The 19,567-nt window shown below is 56.6% G+C and overlaps 1 protein-coding gene across 1 annotated transcript in view; it reads right to left on the bottom strand.

The window, feature by feature from the left end:
- KMT2D (lysine methyltransferase 2D) overlaps positions 1-18,915 on the bottom strand; it is a 39,675-nt gene extending 20,760 nt beyond the window's left edge. Inside the window, exons 1-31 of the mRNA XM_032348075.1 lie at positions 17,719-18,915; positions 13,364-13,449; positions 12,990-13,116; positions 12,584-12,807; positions 12,350-12,459; positions 12,007-12,169; positions 11,584-11,749; positions 11,369-11,483; positions 11,073-11,230; positions 10,740-10,885; positions 8,940-10,613; positions 7,738-8,846; positions 7,138-7,251; positions 6,675-6,785; positions 5,945-6,049; positions 4,746-4,927; positions 4,414-4,578; positions 4,213-4,322; positions 4,062-4,109; positions 3,180-3,401; positions 2,813-2,932; positions 2,619-2,723; positions 2,263-2,393; positions 2,033-2,180; positions 1,770-1,835; positions 1,500-1,610; positions 1,131-1,268; positions 942-1,026; positions 455-696; positions 283-356; positions 24-74 (exon numbers count right to left, since the gene is read on the bottom strand). Coding sequence (XP_032203966.1) covers positions 24-74; positions 283-356; positions 455-696; positions 942-1,026; positions 1,131-1,268; positions 1,500-1,610; positions 1,770-1,835; positions 2,033-2,180; positions 2,263-2,393; positions 2,619-2,723; positions 2,813-2,932; positions 3,180-3,401; positions 4,062-4,109; positions 4,213-4,322; positions 4,414-4,578; positions 4,746-4,927; positions 5,945-6,049; positions 6,675-6,785; positions 7,138-7,251; positions 7,738-8,846; positions 8,940-10,613; positions 10,740-10,885; positions 11,073-11,230; positions 11,369-11,483; positions 11,584-11,749; positions 12,007-12,169; positions 12,350-12,459; positions 12,584-12,807; positions 12,990-13,116; positions 13,364-13,412 — 6,369 coding nt within the window. The 5' untranslated portion in view covers positions 13,413-13,449; positions 17,719-18,915. The remainder of the gene's footprint in view (positions 1-23; positions 75-282; positions 357-454; positions 697-941; positions 1,027-1,130; positions 1,269-1,499; positions 1,611-1,769; positions 1,836-2,032; positions 2,181-2,262; positions 2,394-2,618; positions 2,724-2,812; positions 2,933-3,179; positions 3,402-4,061; positions 4,110-4,212; positions 4,323-4,413; positions 4,579-4,745; positions 4,928-5,944; positions 6,050-6,674; positions 6,786-7,137; positions 7,252-7,737; positions 8,847-8,939; positions 10,614-10,739; positions 10,886-11,072; positions 11,231-11,368; positions 11,484-11,583; positions 11,750-12,006; positions 12,170-12,349; positions 12,460-12,583; positions 12,808-12,989; positions 13,117-13,363; positions 13,450-17,718) is intronic.
- Positions 18,916-19,567: the final 652 nt, after the last annotated feature.

The raw sequence follows: 19,567 nt of genomic DNA on the forward strand, positions 1-19,567 counted from the left end.
AGCCCAGCCCAGCCCCCACTCACCTTTTGCACCTTGTTGATGCGGTGAGCCGCCCGGTTATCTTTGGCCTTTTGCTGAGGGAGACAGGACACAACCTCAGGCCTACCAGGGCTCAGTTTCATGCCCAGCACCCATTCCTCATGTCCCTCACTCCCTACCCAGAAGGGGATCCCTTCTGGCCCAGTCACTTTGGGAGTGGGGATAGCAAGAATTGAGGTGAATTTCCCCAAGACACCCCCGAGCCCCAGTTCCCACCCTGACCCAGGCTCCCTTCCATCTAACCAGGTAGGGGGCTTTGTCAGCAGCTGGAACTTTCCTCCAGAGCTTCATGATTTGTTTGCAACGGCTAGACCAGTCTGAAGGGCAGAAGTATCTCATTAGAGGAGACCTGGCAGGTGACCCCTGTGCCCACCACATTACCAGGTGGTTTCCCCTGCCCCTCTTCCATGGGTACCTGGGTAATCCTGCTTGAGGTTGGGAAAGTTAATGTTGGCATAGAGCACAGGCGAGATGGTGGAGAGCTGGCCCAACTCCTCATCCTTCTCCCAGCGCTGAAGGCTCCGCTGGTTATAGGAGAGCCCGTCGCCCTCACCCTCCGTGGTGGGGGTGGTGGGGGTGGAGGGCGTGGTGCCCCCCGAGCCTGTCCAGGGGCTGTCTGGCTCACCGGGTTCCGGGCTAAAGAAGCCCCCGCGCTCCCTGGGGCGCAGGGGCAGAGAGTCACAGAGAGCAGGGATGCCAAGCCCCATACCCAGACAAACTGCCTGGAGCCCCCAGGCCACTGCCCTGCCCCTCCCCCACCCAGAAGGGTCACTAACTAAGGAGCAGAGGGACATGTTGCTACAGTAGCATGGAGAAGTCCAAGGTCTCCTCCCTAAGCATGACCCCAGTGGGAGGGAAGGGACAACAGGGACTGCCTACCGAGGTTAAGCACAGATACCAACCTAGAATCCAGGAATGGGGACTGGCAGAGGCCCGGGTAGGAGTCCATTGGGCTGCTGGAGGGGAGATTGCCCAAAGGGAGTCCACCTACAAGAGGCACAGGATCAGAGAAAGGGAGGAAGAGGCCCATCCTGGGGCAAGCTTGCCCAAACCTGGCCACCCAGTCTTCACTCCACTCCCATCCACATCACCTTGAAGGAAGGGTCTCTGCAGCGGTGTCCGGCTGCCGTCTGGGCCAGGGGTCCCGCAACCCAAGTTCTGCTCTCGTTCAGAACCCAGAACATCCTTGAAGAGCTGCTGCAGGTCCTTAGATTCCATCTTGGGCAGTTCTGTGGGGGGATTGATGAAGGATGCCACTGAGGAAGACTAAGAATTTGAGGGAACACCACAGGCTACAAAAGGCCATGGTCAGGGAAGGTGCCCAGGACTCCCCACCAAAGACGCTACGCAGATGGCAGTCCCACAGGTAGGACCTTGTCCTTCTCCCACAGAAGACCCTTACCCATCTTCTTTTGGAAGATAAGCCTATGCCCTACCAGATTCCCTCACCATAGCCTCACCTTCCGTGGGAATCCTATCTAAGTCAGAGCTGAGCATCCCTTCCCCCGGAGTGCCTGGCTTCTCGGGGTCACTGGGTACTGGGGATGCCTTGATGCCTCCATCTTCAGGTCCTGCAATTGCCAGGACAAACCCATCAGCCAAGGACAATGCAGAGGCCCTAGCCCGGCCACCCTGAACCACAGAAGGCGGGACACAGCTGCCAGCCTCCAACCCAGGTGGTGCTCAGTGGCAAAACCAAGACAGGACACAGTCCTCCCAACACCCCTCACCTGGTGTATCAGCCTTGCCCTCAGGGCCACGGGATTCTTCATCTGCAACATCTGGGCCATCATCTCCTATGAGCAACAGACCCCACTCCAGTCAGAGATGCCCCACACCTGGTGCCCAGAATGGGCCTCCAGCTCCACATGCCAGGGCCTAGGCCCACCTTCACTTTTGGAAGATAAGCCTATGCCCTACCAGATTCCCTCACCAGCTTCCAAGCACAGGAAAGTGGGATCCCTTCAGACCACCTCACCCCCACATGACTGACCTTTCTGTGAGGTAGGGAGCTCCTTCCTATCTGAGCCTCCATCCCCCTTGGCTTTGGGGGTTCCTAGTCCAAAACTTGGCCGGCCCACCCCAACTGCAAAAAGGGCCTTTCGGCTCAGGTCCAGCAGCTCCTTCCCAAAGAAAGCTTCCTGCAGGAGAAGTAAGAGAAACAAGCTTCTTCACGGTCTGCAGGGCAGGTGCTCCCCTCCCCACACGGAGCCTCAGACCCACCTGCAGATAAGCGGGAAACATGTCTTCCAGTTTGCTCTTCTTGCGCCCTCGCCGCTGCTGCTTCTTCTTCTCATCCCCGTCAGCTAAGTTCTGGTCCACAGGGCCCTCAACAGGCAAGTCTACAGGCATCACTGGGAAGAGAAGGGGGGTGTCATCCCCTTTCAGGGGATATGAGGCATGTTGCTCCTCACTTGGCTGAGGGTTGCTCTCTGCCTATTCTCTCCCCAATGGAGTTGAACCCACCAACCTCTCGGCCCTTCTTGAGCCCTCACCCCCTGGGCCTCCCTGGCAGCGCCCCCTAGTCCCTGTGATCCCCACCTTCTCCCAGACCCCACTGGAGCCCTCACCCGTCTCACCCTCGTCGGGCTGCCCATCCCCACTCAACACCTCCGCCTGTGCAGCAGGCCCCTTTTTCACACGTGTGTGAGATTTCCGCTGTCGCACCATGAAACCACCGATGCCTATGAGGAGGCAAAGCAGAGACTGAGAAGCTGCGGGGGACCTGGTAAGCTCTCTCTCCCCACGCACCTTTCCCATCCCTGGGCCTCACCAGGCCGATAGGGTTTACGTTTGCGTTTCTTGCTTTCCTCTGTCTCCTCTCTGCCAGGCTCCACATCAGGGCTGATGGGGCCCTCCAGCTTCATTTCACATTCCATGTGCTCCACGCCACCTGTGGTTGGGGATGAGAGAGAGACATGGAGGGAGAGAGACAGGGGGGAAGATCAGAGGCATGGACCCTTTTAACTTTGTCATCCTGCCATCCAAGAACACAGAGCCCAGGCCTTGCCACAGAGCCACCTAGCAAGACCCAAGTGGCTTGAGGGAGACCAGGAGTAGCAATGCTGCCCCACGCAACATCCCACTCTCCCAGGCATGTTCCTGCTCCTTAGCCACTCCCTGGGATCCCCCAGCCTGACCTTCACCCTTCAGCAGCTCATCAGTGTCCAGGTCCCCATCCTTCTTGTCATCAGGGCCGAGGGCATCCGAGGGCTCAGAGCCCTCCAGCCCTGCCTCGCCTGGAAGGCCAAGCCGTCCTCGCCGCTGGCGCCGCTTGTGCAGAGGGGACATGGTCAGGTTACGCAGCACGGCCATGCCCGTTTCTGTCAGCCACACACCCTCGAAGCGGAAGTACTGAGGCTCTGCACAAAGGGGAAGAGTACATCACCCCTGGATGGAAGCCCCAGAGAAACCAGAACTCCAAGTTCCAGCCTAAGTCCCCAGCTGGGACAAAAGCAGCCAAAGACAGACCAAAACCAACACTGGGGTGTGAGAGCTGGAGAGACAGGTCACCAACGGGTGCCAGCTGTGGCCCGAGTTCTCCATCAGTGACCCAGAAGGGTTCACAGGCTACTACAGAAGCCTGACTTTGCTCATGACTAACACTAGTTCACCAGTATATTCCCTGGGCCTGCAGAATGCCAGCACATGGGGCCCTGGATGCCAGGAGTAGTGCCCACATCATGACGGAGGAGGAGATGGCCCCAGCCTCCTTCCTGGAGAAGAACAAGTCATTTTCTGTGCTCTCTGGAAAAGAGATTCTGGCAGTGCAAAGGCCATGTTGCCTAGTGGAATGAACTCTGCCTGGGAAAATGGAAGCCTTGGTTCTCGTCCTAAGCTAACCACTAACCTACTGGGTTGACCCTGGGCAGGCCACTCAACCTCCAAGGATCTTAGTTTCCTCCTCTGAAAATGAGGAGATGAAGCTGGTGGGGGCGGGGTGTAGGGTGGCTGGTGAGAGCCAGACCAGACAGTGTCTGGGTCTCCTCCGGACCTTGGCACTTGGGATTTCTGGGACTCACCTGGCTCTTTCACCTTCATAGGCACCAACTCTGGGGGGGCAACAGGCGCTGTGGAAGAGACAGGCAAACCAAGACCGCTTGAGGCCCTGCCCCAAAGCAAGGCAGCCCTGCCCTGACCTCTTTGCCCCTCTCCCCAGCACCCGGCACTCACCAGCAGGCTTTACCACGTAGGGCTGGCAGGAGACACAGTCAAAGCCCTCGTCAGCAGCCTGCTCCACATCGTCTTCTGTGAAGAGGCTCTCGCAGCCAGCATGCATCCACCTGTAGGAAAGGAGACAGGAAGCAATAAATGTAGACAGCGCAAGGAGGAGAATAGGGAGAAGGCCTCTATGAGGTAAGGGGGCACCCTCACCGTTCACAGTGGCGGCACTGGATGAGCAGGTCCTCTTCCACATATGGGGCATGACAAATAGGGCAGGTCACCAGGCTGGCACAGGGCCCGCAGTGTGTATAACTGTTCTGCCATTCACAGTGGAAGCCAGGGGAGGCGGCCCCACACTGCATACAGGACACACACCTGGTGGTAGCAGACACACAGCCTTCAGCGCCTAAGCTGCCCAAGGCAAGCAGAGGCACCGAAGCAACCAGCCCCTGGCTTTCTACACCCAGGCTCTGTCATGTTAGCAACATCCCAACCCTCCAGCATCTCTGGCCCCGGCCCCTCAAGAGCCCAGGCCTCCTTACCACTTGCACTTCCAGCCACCCTTGGGTACAGTGAGCAGTGGCGGGTCCAAGCAGTATGTGTGGTAGCTAATGTCACAGTCATCACAGAGCAGCAGGCGTGAGGGGTCCGAAGCTTGGCCACACACCTCACACACGATGCACTCCACACAACGCCAGCCCTTCAGCAGCATCACCTTGGTGATCTGGTATACGATACAGCAACTCCTCAGAGTAGGACACACAAGACAGGGCAGACCGCTCGGGGCAAGTGGGACATGCCATGGGAGGGTTGAAGGACCTCAGGGCTCATCTCAGCACAGGAAGGCCATGCCGAGCACACTCGTCCCCAAAAGCAATGGTTCTAAACTTAGGCTCTTGGGGATCGCCACCAATCAGAGAACAGCCTCACCCAGCCACTGCCTCATGACCATCTCTCACTAGCCAACTCTCCAGAAAGACAGAAAGATTGTTGGGTAGAATCAGATTGTATTTCCCCCAATTTTTCTTAAACATTTAGAACCTACCACTGTTAAAAGTTAATGAATGTTAGCAGTGAACAAGTTCTAAATTAACAACAATGAAAACCCCAAAACAAGTGATCCCACTTGGGTCAAAAGCAGTGCTTTCTCCTTGTACACACGTTGTTTCTGATTTTGATTTTATACTTTATCTCCAGGCCATATCACGTTTCCTATTAGTAAAGCTCTCCCAGCTTATACAATAGATTAAATTATACCAGTAAATCATGGTCCACCACTGAGAAACTTAATAAAGACCACCATGATTTCCAGAGTACTTTGCCCCATGATGAGTCTGATAACCACTAGTAACTGGTAAGTAAATTCTATGACCAAAAGCCACTTTAAATAGTGTGACCATGGGGCGCCTGGGTCGCTCAGTGGGTTAAAGCCTCTGCCTTCGGCTCGGGTCATGATCCCAGGGTCCTGGGATCAAGCCCCACATCGGGCTCTCTGCTCAGCAGGCAGCCTGCTTCCTCCTCTCTGCCTGTCTCTCTGCCTACTTATGATCTCTGTCAAAACAAATAAATACAATCTTAAAAAATAAAGTAAAATAAAATAAAATAAAAATAGTGTGACCATGTATCAACTCTACTCAAATTTTAAAAAAAAGAAAAAAGATAGTATGATAAGAACTGGGGCCTAAGACGAGAAGTAACTGACTCCATTCCCTAGCCCAGGCTTCTTGGGCCTTGAACTCACCTTGCTGTTGACACAATAAGGGTGATAGCACTGAGAACACTGGGAACAGGCAAGAAGGTGGCCCTCTGCCCCCCGGCCAAAGCTGCCACATACCACGCACATGTCCTAGAGAAACACACAAAAAAACCCCCAATGACCTAGTCTCCTCATCTCAATCAGTCCCAGAGACCAACTACAACACTAATCTGAAAGGAGGGAGTCCCACACCCCATCATCAAACACTTAGCCATCACCAACCTGTTCCTTCCTAGCATGCCTTGCTCATCTGCCCATGACCATGTACCATTTGAATTGGTACATCCTGACATGGGTAGAAGGAAGGAGAAGTAAAAGGAAAATAAGAAAGGTAAAGACTAGTCAGGATGAGAGAATAGCACATCTCACAAAAGTCTATGAGTTCTGAGATAATTCAGGTAAGAATGTACGTGAACCTCCCTAAACCACAAGCTTCAATAAGGCAGGTACCATTTCTTGCCTTTTCCCTGCTATACCCCTTGCTATCCTAGCTCAGTGCCAAGCTCAGAGAAGACACGAAAGAGAAATTTGATGGATGGACAAACAAATGCGCACCATGATCCTGATTCACTGTTTTCTCATTAGCTCACTATCCCCAGAGAAGCAGGTCCTTGGTTTGGCCTTCCTTATTTACCCTCCCACTGCAATACGCACACCCACTGCTGGGTCGGCCAGGTCTCAGTGCTGAGGACAGGACACCAGACAGGTACAGTACCTGCATGAGGACAAACTTGTCTGTGTTGGAGAAGAGAACCACAGTATTTTGCATGGTGTCGTCATCATCGTCTTCCTCCTCTTTGCTGGGAGAGCTATCGATATCAGCAACCTTACAGGCAGAGAGTTGTGGCAAGTGAGGCAGCTGGGTCTCGCCCCGCTAAGCTGCTTTCCCCTTTGGTGTTGGGGGAAGGAGGCGTGAACCTCTGGCTAAGATGAAGGCCAGGAGCCAGGACTAAGAAGCAGAAGAACACCCTAGCTCCCAAACCGGGCCTCAGCCTGACAGCAGAGATTTCAGAGAAGCCTGGGGGCCGGGTGGACAGAAGGAGCACAGGCAGAGCTGGCCAGGCCCTAGGCTAGCAGGTAGGTAGGTGAGCGTGCAGGGGACTGGCAGGATTTAAAGGGTGTTTAATCCTGAAGGGGCCAGCTGAAGCATGTTTGGGAAATGGGAAACCTCTCCTTACTACCAGAGTCTCAATGGAAGAAGTAGTTGATTTTAGCCGGGCCCGTCCTCTCCCACGTCCTCCATGTGCTCCTCCACGAGGCCGGCGTCTTCCTGGGAAACTACTGCTGCGACCCTAAGTGATGGAAGAGGATGATTACAGCAAGTCAGGAGCTTGTCATCCCACAGGGTGTTGGTTCCATGGGCTTGGGGGGCGGGGAGAGAGGAAAGGAGTGGACAGAGCATGACAGGTGATAAGGCCCAAGAGTCCCAGTCTGGGCAGGGGAAAAGCCAAGCTCTCAGTCAGCAACAGGGAGGTAGGTCCAGCTCAAACCATTCCCCTGTCCCAAGGAGAAAGAGTGGCCAACATGGCACAATGAGAAAAACAGTAGCTAGAGAGACCTGTATTTCTAGTCCTTACTCTCCTACTGGGTAACCACGAACCCGGACAATTCACCTCCCCCTCTATCAGTATTCCCCTTATAGAAGTTACAGAATGAACCAAAGGATCTCTGAGAGTCTACGATTCAATAAACCAGGTGGGAAACTAACAGTGACGCAGGACCACACCCCTGAGAGTGGCACCACACTGACCACAACCAGCGGCCAGAAAGTCTCTCACCTGTTTGATGCGGGAACGAGCTGGGGAGCTGCGCCGCCTCCCCTTTTCCCCCTCAGCTTTGCCTCCGCCAATAGCTGTCCCGGCATCACATAGTAGCGAGTCATCAGTCTCTGGCAGCGAGTCAGTACAGAGCCGCAGGGAGCCCTCATCTCGGGCTGGACTAACGTCTGTAGATACCCCCAGCTCCATGGACAAGGAGCCGCCCCCCTCGGGGTCGGGAGAGCCTAGTAGGGGCTCTGAGCCAGGAAAACTGGCACTGGCATCACCCTGGCTCAGATTAGAAATCTCATTAACGATGTCGGACTTGATGAGAGTGGGTGGGGTAGGGGCCACTGGGACACGTGGCTCCTCTTGCTCTTCACAGGGTGAACCCTGCCCTGCCTGCTTGCCTTCTGGGCCGTAGACCTCCATAGGGGTCACAGGGGCCAGCTCCTCGGGGTCCAGGAGCACAGGGGAACCCTTAAGTTCACTAGCCAAGCTGCCAGGGGTCTGTCCAGCCTCTGGCTGTGAACCAGGAGTGTCAGTCCCATCCAGGGGGGCTGTGTCTTCCCCCAGACCAGAGAAGTCATCCAGAGGTGGGGCAGGGCTGGGTGCAGGGCAGGACAGGTTCCCCATGGGGGAGGGGAGAGGACTAGTAGGGCTGGGTTCCAAGGCTGGACACTCAGGCTCTGGGACTTTCTCAGTCTCCATCTCATGTGGCTCAGCCTCCTCTGAGACCTCCACTGCCTTCTCCATGGGACTCAGTGGGGAGGGAATGGACAGTGGCAGAGCAGGAAGAGAGCACTGGGAAGGAGGGGAATTTGGGGGAGGCGGGGAATGCTGCAGGAGTGGAGAACACCGAGAGGGAAGTGGCTCCATCAGGATGGGAGAGGCTGGTCCCACTGGGGAGCCTGGAGATGGGGGAAGGATCATAGGGGGTACAGGCTCAGGGTCAGTGCAGTTAGCTTCTGGTGGGGGGCTAATGGGCGTCTCAAGGATGGGGGCAGCCAACGGCGACTCAGGGTCACTGTCCCCTTTGGCACCAAAGGGGTACTCTAACTCCCCCAAAGGAGACAGAGCCGGCGGGGCCACAGCTGTGATAATGGGTGAGAGCGGAGGAGGAAGAGGATCTGGAGAGAACAAGAAAAAGAGAAGCTCTTAGATTAGATGTGCCATAAAGAATTAAGACTGTCCCAAATAAAGGGTTACTAACATCCCCTTACCTGGTGGCATCAGCTGAGGTGACAGGGATGGCTCCCCGGATGGGGACACCCGCAACTCCTCCGGTAGGGGGGACAGAGGTGGTTCCCCAGGCTCAGACAGGGTCGGCTCTCCAAGCAAGGGGGATAAAGGTGGCTCCCCAGGTGGGAGGAACAAGGGCGATTCCTCAGGTGCAGGACATAGGCCCGGCTCCTCAGGGGGCTCTTCAGGTCGAGGGGACAGGCGCGGTTCCTTAGTCTGGGGGGACAGGCCCAACTCCTTGCACCGGGGGGACAGGCGCAACTCCTCAGGCCGGGGGGACAGGCGTGGCTCCTCTGGCTGGGGGGACAGGCACGGCTCCTCAGACCCAAGGGACAGGCGCAGCTCCTCAGGCACAGGGGACAGCTGCGGCTCCTCAGGCACGGGGGACAGGCATGGCTCCTCAGGCCGGGGGGACAGGCGTGGCTCCTCAGGCCGGGGGGACAGGCATGGCTCCTCAGGCCGGGGGGACAGACAAGGCTTCTCAGGCCCAGGGGACAGGTGCAGCTCCTCAGGGGCAGGGGACAGGCATGGCTTCTCAGGCCGGGGGGACAGACGCGGCTCCTCAAGCCAAGGGGATAGACACAGCTCCTCAGGCGCGGGGGACAGGCATGGTTCCTCAAGTACAGGGGACAGGCGGGGCTCCTCAGGCCGAGGGGACAGGTGCGGCTCCTCAGGCCGAGGGGAGAGGTGGGGCTCCTCAGGCTGAGGGGAGAGGTGGGGCTCCTCAGGCCGAGGGGACAGGCACGGCTCCTCAGGCTGGGGGCAGAGTCGTGGCTCCTCAGGCAGTGGCAACAGGGATGACTCCTCTAGCGGTAGGGTCACAAGTAAGTCCTCCGGGGGTGGAGAAGCAGGCGAGTCGTCAGGAGGCGGGGAAGTGGGTGAGTCCTCAGGTGGTGGGAATAGGCGTGAAGCCTCGGGTGGAGGGGACGTAGGAGCCTCCTCAGGTGGTGGGGACAGGGGAGATTCCTCAGGTGGTGGGGACAGGCGTGACACCTCAGGCAGGGAGGACAGGCATGATACCTCAGGCGGGGGGGACATAGGTGAGTCTTCAGGTGGTGGGGACATGGGCGAGTCCTCAGGTGGTGGGGACAGACGTGATGCCTCAGGTGGTGGCGAGAGGGGAGACTCCTCTGGCGGCGGGGATAGGGGTGATTCTTCAAATGGTGGGAACAGACGCGATGCCTCAGGCGGTGGAGACATAGGTGACTCTTCAGGTGGAGGAGACATGGGTGACTCCTCAGGAGGTGGAGAGAGGCGAGATGCTTCAGGTGGTGGGGAAGTGGGCAACTCCTCAGGTGGGGGAGAAAGGGGAGACTCTTCAAATGGTGGGGACAGGGGTGACGCTTCAGGCGGTGGAGACAGGGGTGTCTCAAGTGGAGGAGATGGGTGTGACTCCTCTGGTGGAGAGAACGGTGACTCCTCCAGTGGAGAAAAAGGTGATGATTCAGGTGGAGGAGACAGAGGAGACTCCTCAGGCGGTGGAGAGAGGGGTGATTCCTCTGGTGGCGGGGACAGGCGCGATGCCTCCGGTGGAGGGGATGTGGGTGATTCCTCAGGTGGTGGGGACAGGGGTGACTCCTCAGGTGGGGGCAGCAGTGGCATCTCCTCGTTTAGGGGGCCCTCCAACCGGGGCTCAAGTTGGGCCCCTGCTCTCCCTGCAGACATAACACACTATGTTCCCACCTAGCCCAGCTCCACTGCACAGAGTAGGCAAAGCAGACACCACCCCTTGCCACAGAACAGACAGGAATCACTTTCAAGGACCTGCAAACCCCACTCACCTAGTGGTTTGGCTTCACAATGCAGGGGCCCCGGTTCCTTGGGTTGCAGGGAGGTCACGTGCCCACCCTTTGGCTGCCCTTGGCATGTGACATACAGAGCTTCAGGCTCATCGGTGGGGGTATCGCCAGGCTCTGAGGGTGAGAACCTGCAGAGGGTACAGAGGGTACACCACGGCTCTTGTCAATTCTCAGTCCCTACAGAGCACCCTGGAGTGAGGTGTGAATCCTGTGGATCCTACTGCCCACCTTGGGGCTCTCCTCTCAAAGTCACATGTCCCCTGCAGATCTCAGTACTTCCAAACCCCCCAACCCTCTCTCTTCCGGTCCATTTACCTGCTACAGGTGGGGCGATGCTGCTCAGCAACAGAACCAACAAGCTGTCCTCCCTGGGCTTTGTGACAGCGGTGACACAGTGAGTAGTTTTCAAACCACTCAGAGTTGGGATTCAGCTCGGCTGAGCCTGCCCCACAGGCCCGGCATACCCGGCATGCCTAGGGGGAGTAAGCAGGTGAAACAGGCACTGGTCAGAGAGCAGCCCGGAAGAGAGCGCAGGACTCTGCACAACACAGAAACAGGAGGTTGTAGAAGGCAGAGTTAGGGGAGGACGGCCGGCTTGGGGGGACAGTCACCTTGCACTTCCAAGAGTGAGCAGGCAGTTCCTCCATTGGTGGTTTTAGGCAGAAAGTGTGGTATCCTTTGTCGCATGTCTCACAGACCAACATCTTAGAGTCATTCCCAGGTTTCCTGCAGGAATATGGGGCACACAACAGGGTCCCACCTCCCCTTATTTTCAACCCTAACTCCTGCTTCACCTGAGGGTTCTCTCCTGGCCCCCTTGTCTTACCTGCAGGCTTGGCACACTTTGCACTCAGGGCACTGCCACCCAGCACGCTTGCGGGCAGTAAGAGCAGTGTCCAGGCAGGCCCCGTGATAGTGATGCCCACAACTGGTGCAGAAGAACAGGTCACACAATTCCCCAGGCCCCTCACATACTGCACAGCGAGCCTCCTCTGGAGCAGGAAGACAGAGGACATGGGTCAGCTATCGGTTCCTTGCAGGACTCAGCAGAGCGCTCTCTCCATCAGGCATTCCGGAGACACAGAATGAACCAGGAACACCACCGTAAGGAAGACAGGCAAGAAGTCCCTGTGCTCACAGAGCCCCCCTCTATTCTAGTGAGGCAGACGGTGCTCTGCAGAGCACAAAGCCCCGGGGGGAACACATGGCCCCCTCATGCGCCCTACAGCCAGAGGGCAGGGCTTCTTACCCAGATGTGCAGCCCCCTCACTGTGCTCTGGGCATAGCAGCTGCAGTGTTTTCATGGACAAGAAGGAACCGCTGGCAGTCGCACAGGGGAAGTGGTAAAGCCGTGGACATCCAGGCGAGCGGCAAGGGATGGAGGCACCGAACCTGGTGCAGTGGGAGCAGCGCTGCCAGGTTGGAGACAGAGTGTCAGGCCACCACCCCCTCCCGGCTCTCTCCAGAGCAACAGATCAGGCACCAGCTCCGCCTCCACCTACCCACTGCCCTTCTCACCCTACCCTCTCACAAGCCCACTGGCCCTGCTCGCTCTGCCCTTTGCCTACGCAATCTCTTGGCCCCAGCCCCACCTGTGAGATCCCTGAGAAGATGGCCTTGTCCACACCACATAGTTCTGGGCCCTCCTGCCCCCATACGCCTGCCGACCACGAAGCACACCAATGGTGAGCCCAGCAGGACCCTGTATAATGGAAAGGGGTGAACAGAAAGGACAGAGTTAGCAAAAAGGTAATCACTGGCTCAGGACCAGCCAGCCCTTACCCCCTTTGCCACCCAAGTCAGCTACCCCTCTTCCCCTCACTTACCTCCAGGTTCTCCTAGGTGGGCAGGTGTCAGGCCCTCAGGGAAACCGATCTGTGACAGGTCCTCACTAGGCAGCGCTGCCTCGTTGGGCCCTGGGTTCCCCCCAGGGGACACCACTGGACACTGGGGCCAGTCAAATGGCAACTCAAAGCGCCGTAGTTCCCGCTGCCCATGTAGACTGGGCTCCCCACAGTTACAGAGAGCACAACGCCGCGCTGGACCCCCACTGTGGACACACAAGCGTCAGCACCATCGCAGGCCCCTGCCCAAAGGTGACCCTAACAGCCCCGTGAATTGGCATGCCTAATTCCCAAACACTCATCTTCCTCAATCTTCCTCCTTAAAAGCTGAGACCCTCAAATCAAATCTTTGTGTGCCCTTATATCCTCATTTCCCCAAATTAGTTACCTGCAGTCCTGGGGAGGATCCTGAAGCCTAGGACCGCCAGAATTGGGCACAGAGACCTCCCCCACATGCGGGTTGGGAAGGTCTGCCTCAGTGGTGCCTGACTCCTCAGAGGCCGCAGGTCCATCAGCTGAATGAACAGACAGAGAAACATAAGCATACATCCAGCCTCATCCTCTGTGTGATGTTAGTCCACCCATCAGACCCATGAGAGTAACCAAAACCCTTGGTGGATCACAGTGATGGCAATTTGCCTTTTGTTCCAAAGAACAAAGTCCTTCAATTACCCATCTATTACACAGACTTAGCTCCTGAAACCTAAGGTTGCCTGGGGAGGGCAGAAGGCTACCAGCAAATGCAGAATTTGCCCTACTCACCTGCCGGTTCTGAATCTTTATCCTCACCAGGCGGCTTCTGGCTGTCCATCCCTCTCTCCGACTGGGCAGGGCCCTCTCGGGGAGACCTGTCAGAGCCAAAAATAAAAGATCTACATGTCTAGTAAGTCTTCCCAACTAAACACTTTCCCCAGAATCCTAGAAGGAAAACAGCTATTGCTAATTAGACTTTACAGAAAGCCGAGAAAAGCCATACCTACAAATTCCTGTTCTAAGGACAAGGAAGGTCTTTCTCCCTAATCCTTATCCCACTGCCTTCCTTCTTTCCCAGATAAACTCATACCCTATTCTCCCACTCTGGATTCTCAGGGGATCCACTCCCCTCTCCCTCTTCCTACCTCCTGCATAAGAATTCCCAGGGTAAGAGCATCCAACTAGAAGCACATCCAATCTATATCTAGTACCACCCTTTGCCTCATGTCTGAGTTCTTGGCTCCTGGTGGGCCCTATTCCCTGGAGTTTTTCCTCGGATCTCAAGTCAGCTACCATCCTAGAGGTATGTCAGTGCCAACCCAAGGGTAGCCATAACCCAGAAAGTCTTAGTCCAATCAAAATCCCTCTCCCAGAGATAGAGTCTGAGGCCTTGTAGGATGGAGAATACATTACTGAAACTAAAGCCCAGCTAGGGATGATCTCTCCCACTTCCACTGGTTTCAACCAGGAGATCCCAATCACAACAGAAGAAACTCCCCAATTCCCCCCCCCCCCAACTGCCTATCCAAATCCAGCTCAGACCCCTGCTGTGACTGAGCTCAGGATCTCACCCAGCCTGAAGGCCTCAGGTCGTTGCCCTTAGCAACGCCAACTGCCCTTCCTCCTCAGATGTCCCTAGTAGTTAACAGAAGTGGGCCTTAAGAGTTACTGAGCATGTGTAGCCAGGCCTGAGGCTAAGGCATGCTGGGAGTTGTAGTCTCAGGAAGCACACCACCACTTGGAGGAGTTCTAAACCAGGGAGGACACAGCAGAGCAGACTAGCTTCCTTCCTCTTCCGTCAAGCAGGGTTTCCACACACACTATGGGGGTGAGGGGTAACGGTCCCCTCTTCTACAATATGCCTGCCTATATCAATCCAAATGAAACACACTAAAGTTATACCTAAGAAGGTTGAGACCCACCTTTTGGGCATATTTTCCTAAACTCCAGAGGGAACTAAGCAAAGTACAAAAAAGAGAGAAGTGAAGAGTTACAGAGGTGAGGAAAAAAGACATCTTACAGAAGAAGGAAGAAAGGGATAGGTGCCTGTAGCTCTTAATGGGAAGAGTAAGCAGAGAAAGAAAGCATAGTGTTCCAAAGGACTGGGGGGAGTGGTATGCACAGGAAGGGGGAAATCCCTAAAATAACTCTAAATAAAAGTTTGACAAATTTATCTCTCCCATCTTTTCCACTCCTCTTATTTAACTAAAGGGATCACACAAATCTTAGTAAGGACAAGTGTCTCTTCCCAAACCAAACACCCCAGTGGTTGGCCACTGGGGTTGAGTGACGGGGGCAGATGAGATGGGGAACCCTCACAGGTGGCCAGGATTGGTAAATCAATTTCCCAAGAACCACAATTATCAATCCTCTTTCTCTGAGCTCACACTCCATTTCCAGAGACTGGCAATGCACCTTCTGTGACGTATCACAGGAGAAGAAATTTTATTCCCCCCCCACCCCGCCCCACTATCAGAATCTACTAGATTGAGAAAGATACAATGTTACCTCCTTTCCCAGGTCATCTCTTTCCCAAACCTGCCACACAACCACCCCTGAAAGGAAAGTAGGTTGGTCATCTGGCCAGCCCACAGAAAAGTTGCTCTGGAACTTCAAGGGGCCCTTAGAAGCCACTGCTGGGAAGCAGGGGTTGGAAGGCAGGGCACCAGCCAGGCCCCTCTTCCTATTGAGTCCTTCAAGGCCTGACCACACCCAGAGACTTCAAAGTTGCCTAAATGTGTGCATCTTACTGTACCTTACCACTACATGCCCCAAAGATCCTCCACCAGCTCTGCTCTCAAAGTTAAGGCCAAAGGAGTCACAAACAGTAAGAAATAAAAAGCAACAGTGATAATATAGGAGGTGGGAGGAGGACTGCCTCACACAAGGCCAGAGGGACAAATTCCTCTGCCCTCCCCCGAGCGCAGCCCTCTCAAGCTGGTAAGGTTGCCACTGCTCGGGGAGGTACAGAAACCACCTTTGTCCAACCTTGGAAGATAGAGTACCAATATCCTCCAAAGCCAGAGCCTCATTCATGGGGCCATGGAAGACAGACCAAGAAGCAAAGAGTATAATGTCCTCCAAGCTGTACCAAAAAGAATCTAGGGGTCCCTCCAAGAAGCCTGGGCTCCATTTCTCTACCCCCGCAGTCTAGCACCTGCACCCCAATGCTGAGTCCCAGGTCCCTGAATGGATCAAAACAAATAAAGACCACAGGTTCCCCTGTCCCATCCTTCACAGCTAGAAACCACACACACACACACACACACACACCCTCCAAAGGTTTTTTCCCTTGGATCTAAATTGGGTTAATGCCTACCTAGCCTTCCTCTGGGGAACTAGAGATCCCAGACAAGCACAGATCTAGGGAGTAAAACTGTGCTGGCTTCTACTTCCCTTAGTCCTGGGCCTAAGAGGCCCAAAACAGTAAGGAAGGAGAAATGGGTTCATCTCAATCCACTCTTCCCCCTGCCTCCATCCCAGACCCATAGCTTTAACTCCATTTTCCCAGCCAAAGGGGAAGTGGAGACTTGGAGAGGTGAAAGGCTGAAACAGGCCCTTGAGTGAACAGCTCTTCTGTAGGACTCAGGACTTCCTGGTTCCCAGCCTGAGAATCAAACCACACCTCTCCCCACCCCCATTTTGGGCCGGCCCTCCATTAAGAATCCAAATGGCAACACTGGCCCTGTGGACCCTCTGGACTGTCTCTAGGTCATCCTGGGTTTAGCCAAGCTAACAAGGAGAGGTCCCTCCTAAGGAAGTTCTCTGGGGACAGACAACAGAAGGGACGCTCCTGAGGAGGCAGGGGCAGAGAGCATGGGTGACAGCTAGTCTCATTCCACCACCTCTACAGTACTTCTCACCCTCAGGGTTATCACCCAGAAGTCTTTCAAGAGCAAAATCCCTATTTTCTCCTTTCCAAGACCAGGCTGGAAGGGATCTAGCATATGTATGTTAGAGACAGTGGAGTGAGGGAGCAAAACACACCAGGCAAATCCCTGCTGGGCAGCATGACAGCTGTGAGAGGGGCTGTCCCAGCCCAGGGCCCGGAGGCATGAGGCTCATGCTGCACCCTTCATACACTCACATACACACCCCTTCTCCCCAACACCTCCTGCCAGGGTTGGAAACACAGGCTTCAGCAGAAACAACTCTGATCTGGTCATTTCTCCTCTAAAGAGAGACAGGCCACCCTATTCTGCAGCCTTGGGACAGGATCAGAGGACCAGTTAACATTCCCTGATTGAAAAGGGTTGGAAAGATCGGGGAGGGGCCTGTGGGACTGGCCAGAGACTTACAGGCAACAGCTCTCCACACCAGGCCCAGAGAAAGCGGGAGACAAAAGCCATTTTTTGCAGCCCACATTCGCAGGGAGCAAATCTCAACGGCCTCCTCTATAATCCCCTAGAGATTATGTCCATCCCCAGAGGAGGGGAGGCAAAGCAGGCTAAGACAGCACTAGGCCTCGCTGGGGTCACTTTGCCAGGCAGGGGCAGTTTAAAGTTGAACAGCAAGGCCAGAGCTGACCCCAGCCCCGCCTCCTTCTTGCCCCAGCCACCCCCTTCCTCACACTAGTCAATTTCCACACACTCTACCCTCTGCAGAGTCAAATAAGGCCTGGTGAAAGATCTAGGGTTCCTGGAGTCTCCCAGACGCTGCTTCTGGGTGCCCCGATGGGCAAGAACAACCTTAAAGTCCAACCTGGCAGTAAGTCTGACCTGGCAGTGGCACTCTATCCTCTCTCTTAAAGTTGTTCTGTTCCCAAGGCCCACAAGGAACCCTGAGGGAGAAGCAGCCAACTGGGATTGGTGCTGGCATCAGGGCCTGGGTCCTAGTTTAGCAGAGCTTCCCCCCAACACAAAAATAAACAGGCAGAAAGGCGATCTGGCCAGGTTCCCAAACTCCCGTGGTTCCCTGAACCCCCAGTCTTTAAAGAGGCACACCCCAGACACCAGGCCTCAGTTCTGCCTCAGTTCTGCCCCAGCGACTGGCTCAGGTTCCCTTGACAGACCTTGCCAAAGGAACCCTCCTCAGCTCTGGCACCCCTTTCTCCAACCTAAAGGCCAGCTCAGGCCAAGATAGTCCATCTGGCTATGCCCCCAGTCCAACCCTTTCTGGGCCCTGGCCGGGCAGACTTCACTCACCTCTTCACAGGGCGATCCAGAAATCTTCATCCGAGAACATGGCCAGAGCCCGGGCCGCTCCCCGACCTCCAACCGCCAGAGCGATCACAGCCGCCCCCCGCACGGGGGGGCTTAGAGGGGCCAAGAACGGTAAATCCAGGTCGGAGTGGCCACCCTCCTCCCCCCAAAAAAGCAAGACGCCAAAGAGGGGTTCTCTGCCTCGGGTTCCAGCAGTTTAGGTTTCCATGGACAGCCCCAGGGCGGCGAATCCCGAGCGGACACAAAGAGAGCACCGGTGGCTTTGATCTTGGGCGAGCAGGCTCCGCATCCGCGTCGCCGGGCGGCCTCTCAGTCCTAGGGCCGGGCCAGCGCCCCGGCCGCCCGCGCCGGGCTCGGGCGGAACGTCGAGGCTCTCCAGATGGAACGTCGAGGCGCCTCCCCAGCAGCCCGGAAGGAATGCCGCGCCGCCCCGCGCCGGGCCCGGATGGAACGTGAGACCCTCGCTGAAGCGCCGAGTCCCTCTCCCCGCCCGGGCCGGCGCCCCGGGGCCGCGCGAGCTACGGCGACGCGGAGCCGGCGGGGCCGCGGGGCTGAACCTGACACACACCCAACGCCGGGCTCCTCGACCCCGAGCGTTCGCCCTCTGAGGCTTCGAGCCCCCCACCTTCTGCTCCCCCCCGGGGAAGGGAGGAGGGTAGGTGGGCGAGGAAGAGGAAGGGGCGGGCGGTGCGAGCCCTCTGCCCGCTCCCCTCCGGCCGCTCCAGGCCCTGCGCTCGCCTCCCTTCCCCTCTGGCCTCGGGAGCTGCCCCGCCCCCGGCCTGGCCGGCTCTGATCGGCGGCACCCCCTCGACCCCCGGCTGGCTGTGATCGCGGGGGGCCTAGAGGTGCATGGCCCAACCCCGGCTCCCGGCACCGGGGGGTCAGGAAACTGAGCGGAAAGTGGGGAACGAGGCAGCCATTTGCAACCGGAGAGGAAAGTAGTGCAGCGCGGCGCCGCTCCGCCTCCCCCCCTCCGCCTCCTGTTCGGCCGGTAGGGTGGTTCCTGCGAAGGGGCTATTTCCTGGCCCAAGATCTCGGCAGCGGTCGTGGAGATTCAGGAAGCCTCCGGCGCGAGATCCGGGGGGGCCTTTTGCCTGGGGAACCCCACTCGAGAAGCGGAGAAAGGAGAAGACGCGGCCCTATTTTGTGTTGGAGCGGAGCGGCGGAGGGATACGGCCCTCTCGGAGGAAAGGTTGTGACTCTGCAGTTCTACGCACACGCTGCGGGATCCCTCCGCCTCGGGTTAACCCCGACTGCGCCGGGCCGGCCACCGTGCAGACACGTGGGAAAGAAGCCCCCCTCCTCTGCACCCCGGCCCTGGACCTGTCTCCTTCACTGCCCGGCTGGTGAAACTAGGACTCCGGGCACTTTCTAGTTCCGTTTCCTTGCAGTTCTCGGTCCCTGAAAGCACCTGCCCCCTTGCCTTGGCCAGGGACAATCTTTCGCGGGAGGGGGATGGAAGAAGAGCCAGGAGATTGGCCGCTGCTCTGCATCCTGGGAACTGGAGTCCGCAAATGGAGAAAGTGAGGCAAGGCGCCTGGCGCTGCAATGGGTGGGTTCTTGCCACGTCCGGGGGCCCGAAGGAAAGCGGGACAAGTCCCTATTCGTTCTTTCTACCTTTCAGAACCCCTCGTGAGGAAAGAAGAGCCAGTGCCCCCAGAATCACCACACACACCTCCCCCATCAAAACATAAATGTGGAGTTTCCTTCCTTTCCTGGGTGCTCCCATTCCCAACCCCAGTCTTTCCCTCGGGACCTTCAGGCCCTGTGTCCCCTTTTTTAGTAAACAGAGGGGATGTACCTTGGAGCCTTGCTGCTACCTGGCCGGAGT

The sequence above is a fragment of the Mustela erminea genome, chromosome 6 (assembly GCF_009829155.1).
Source record: "Mustela erminea isolate mMusErm1 chromosome 6, mMusErm1.Pri, whole genome shotgun sequence".
In the NCBI taxonomy this organism is placed as follows: domain Eukaryota; kingdom Metazoa; phylum Chordata; class Mammalia; order Carnivora; family Mustelidae; genus Mustela; species Mustela erminea.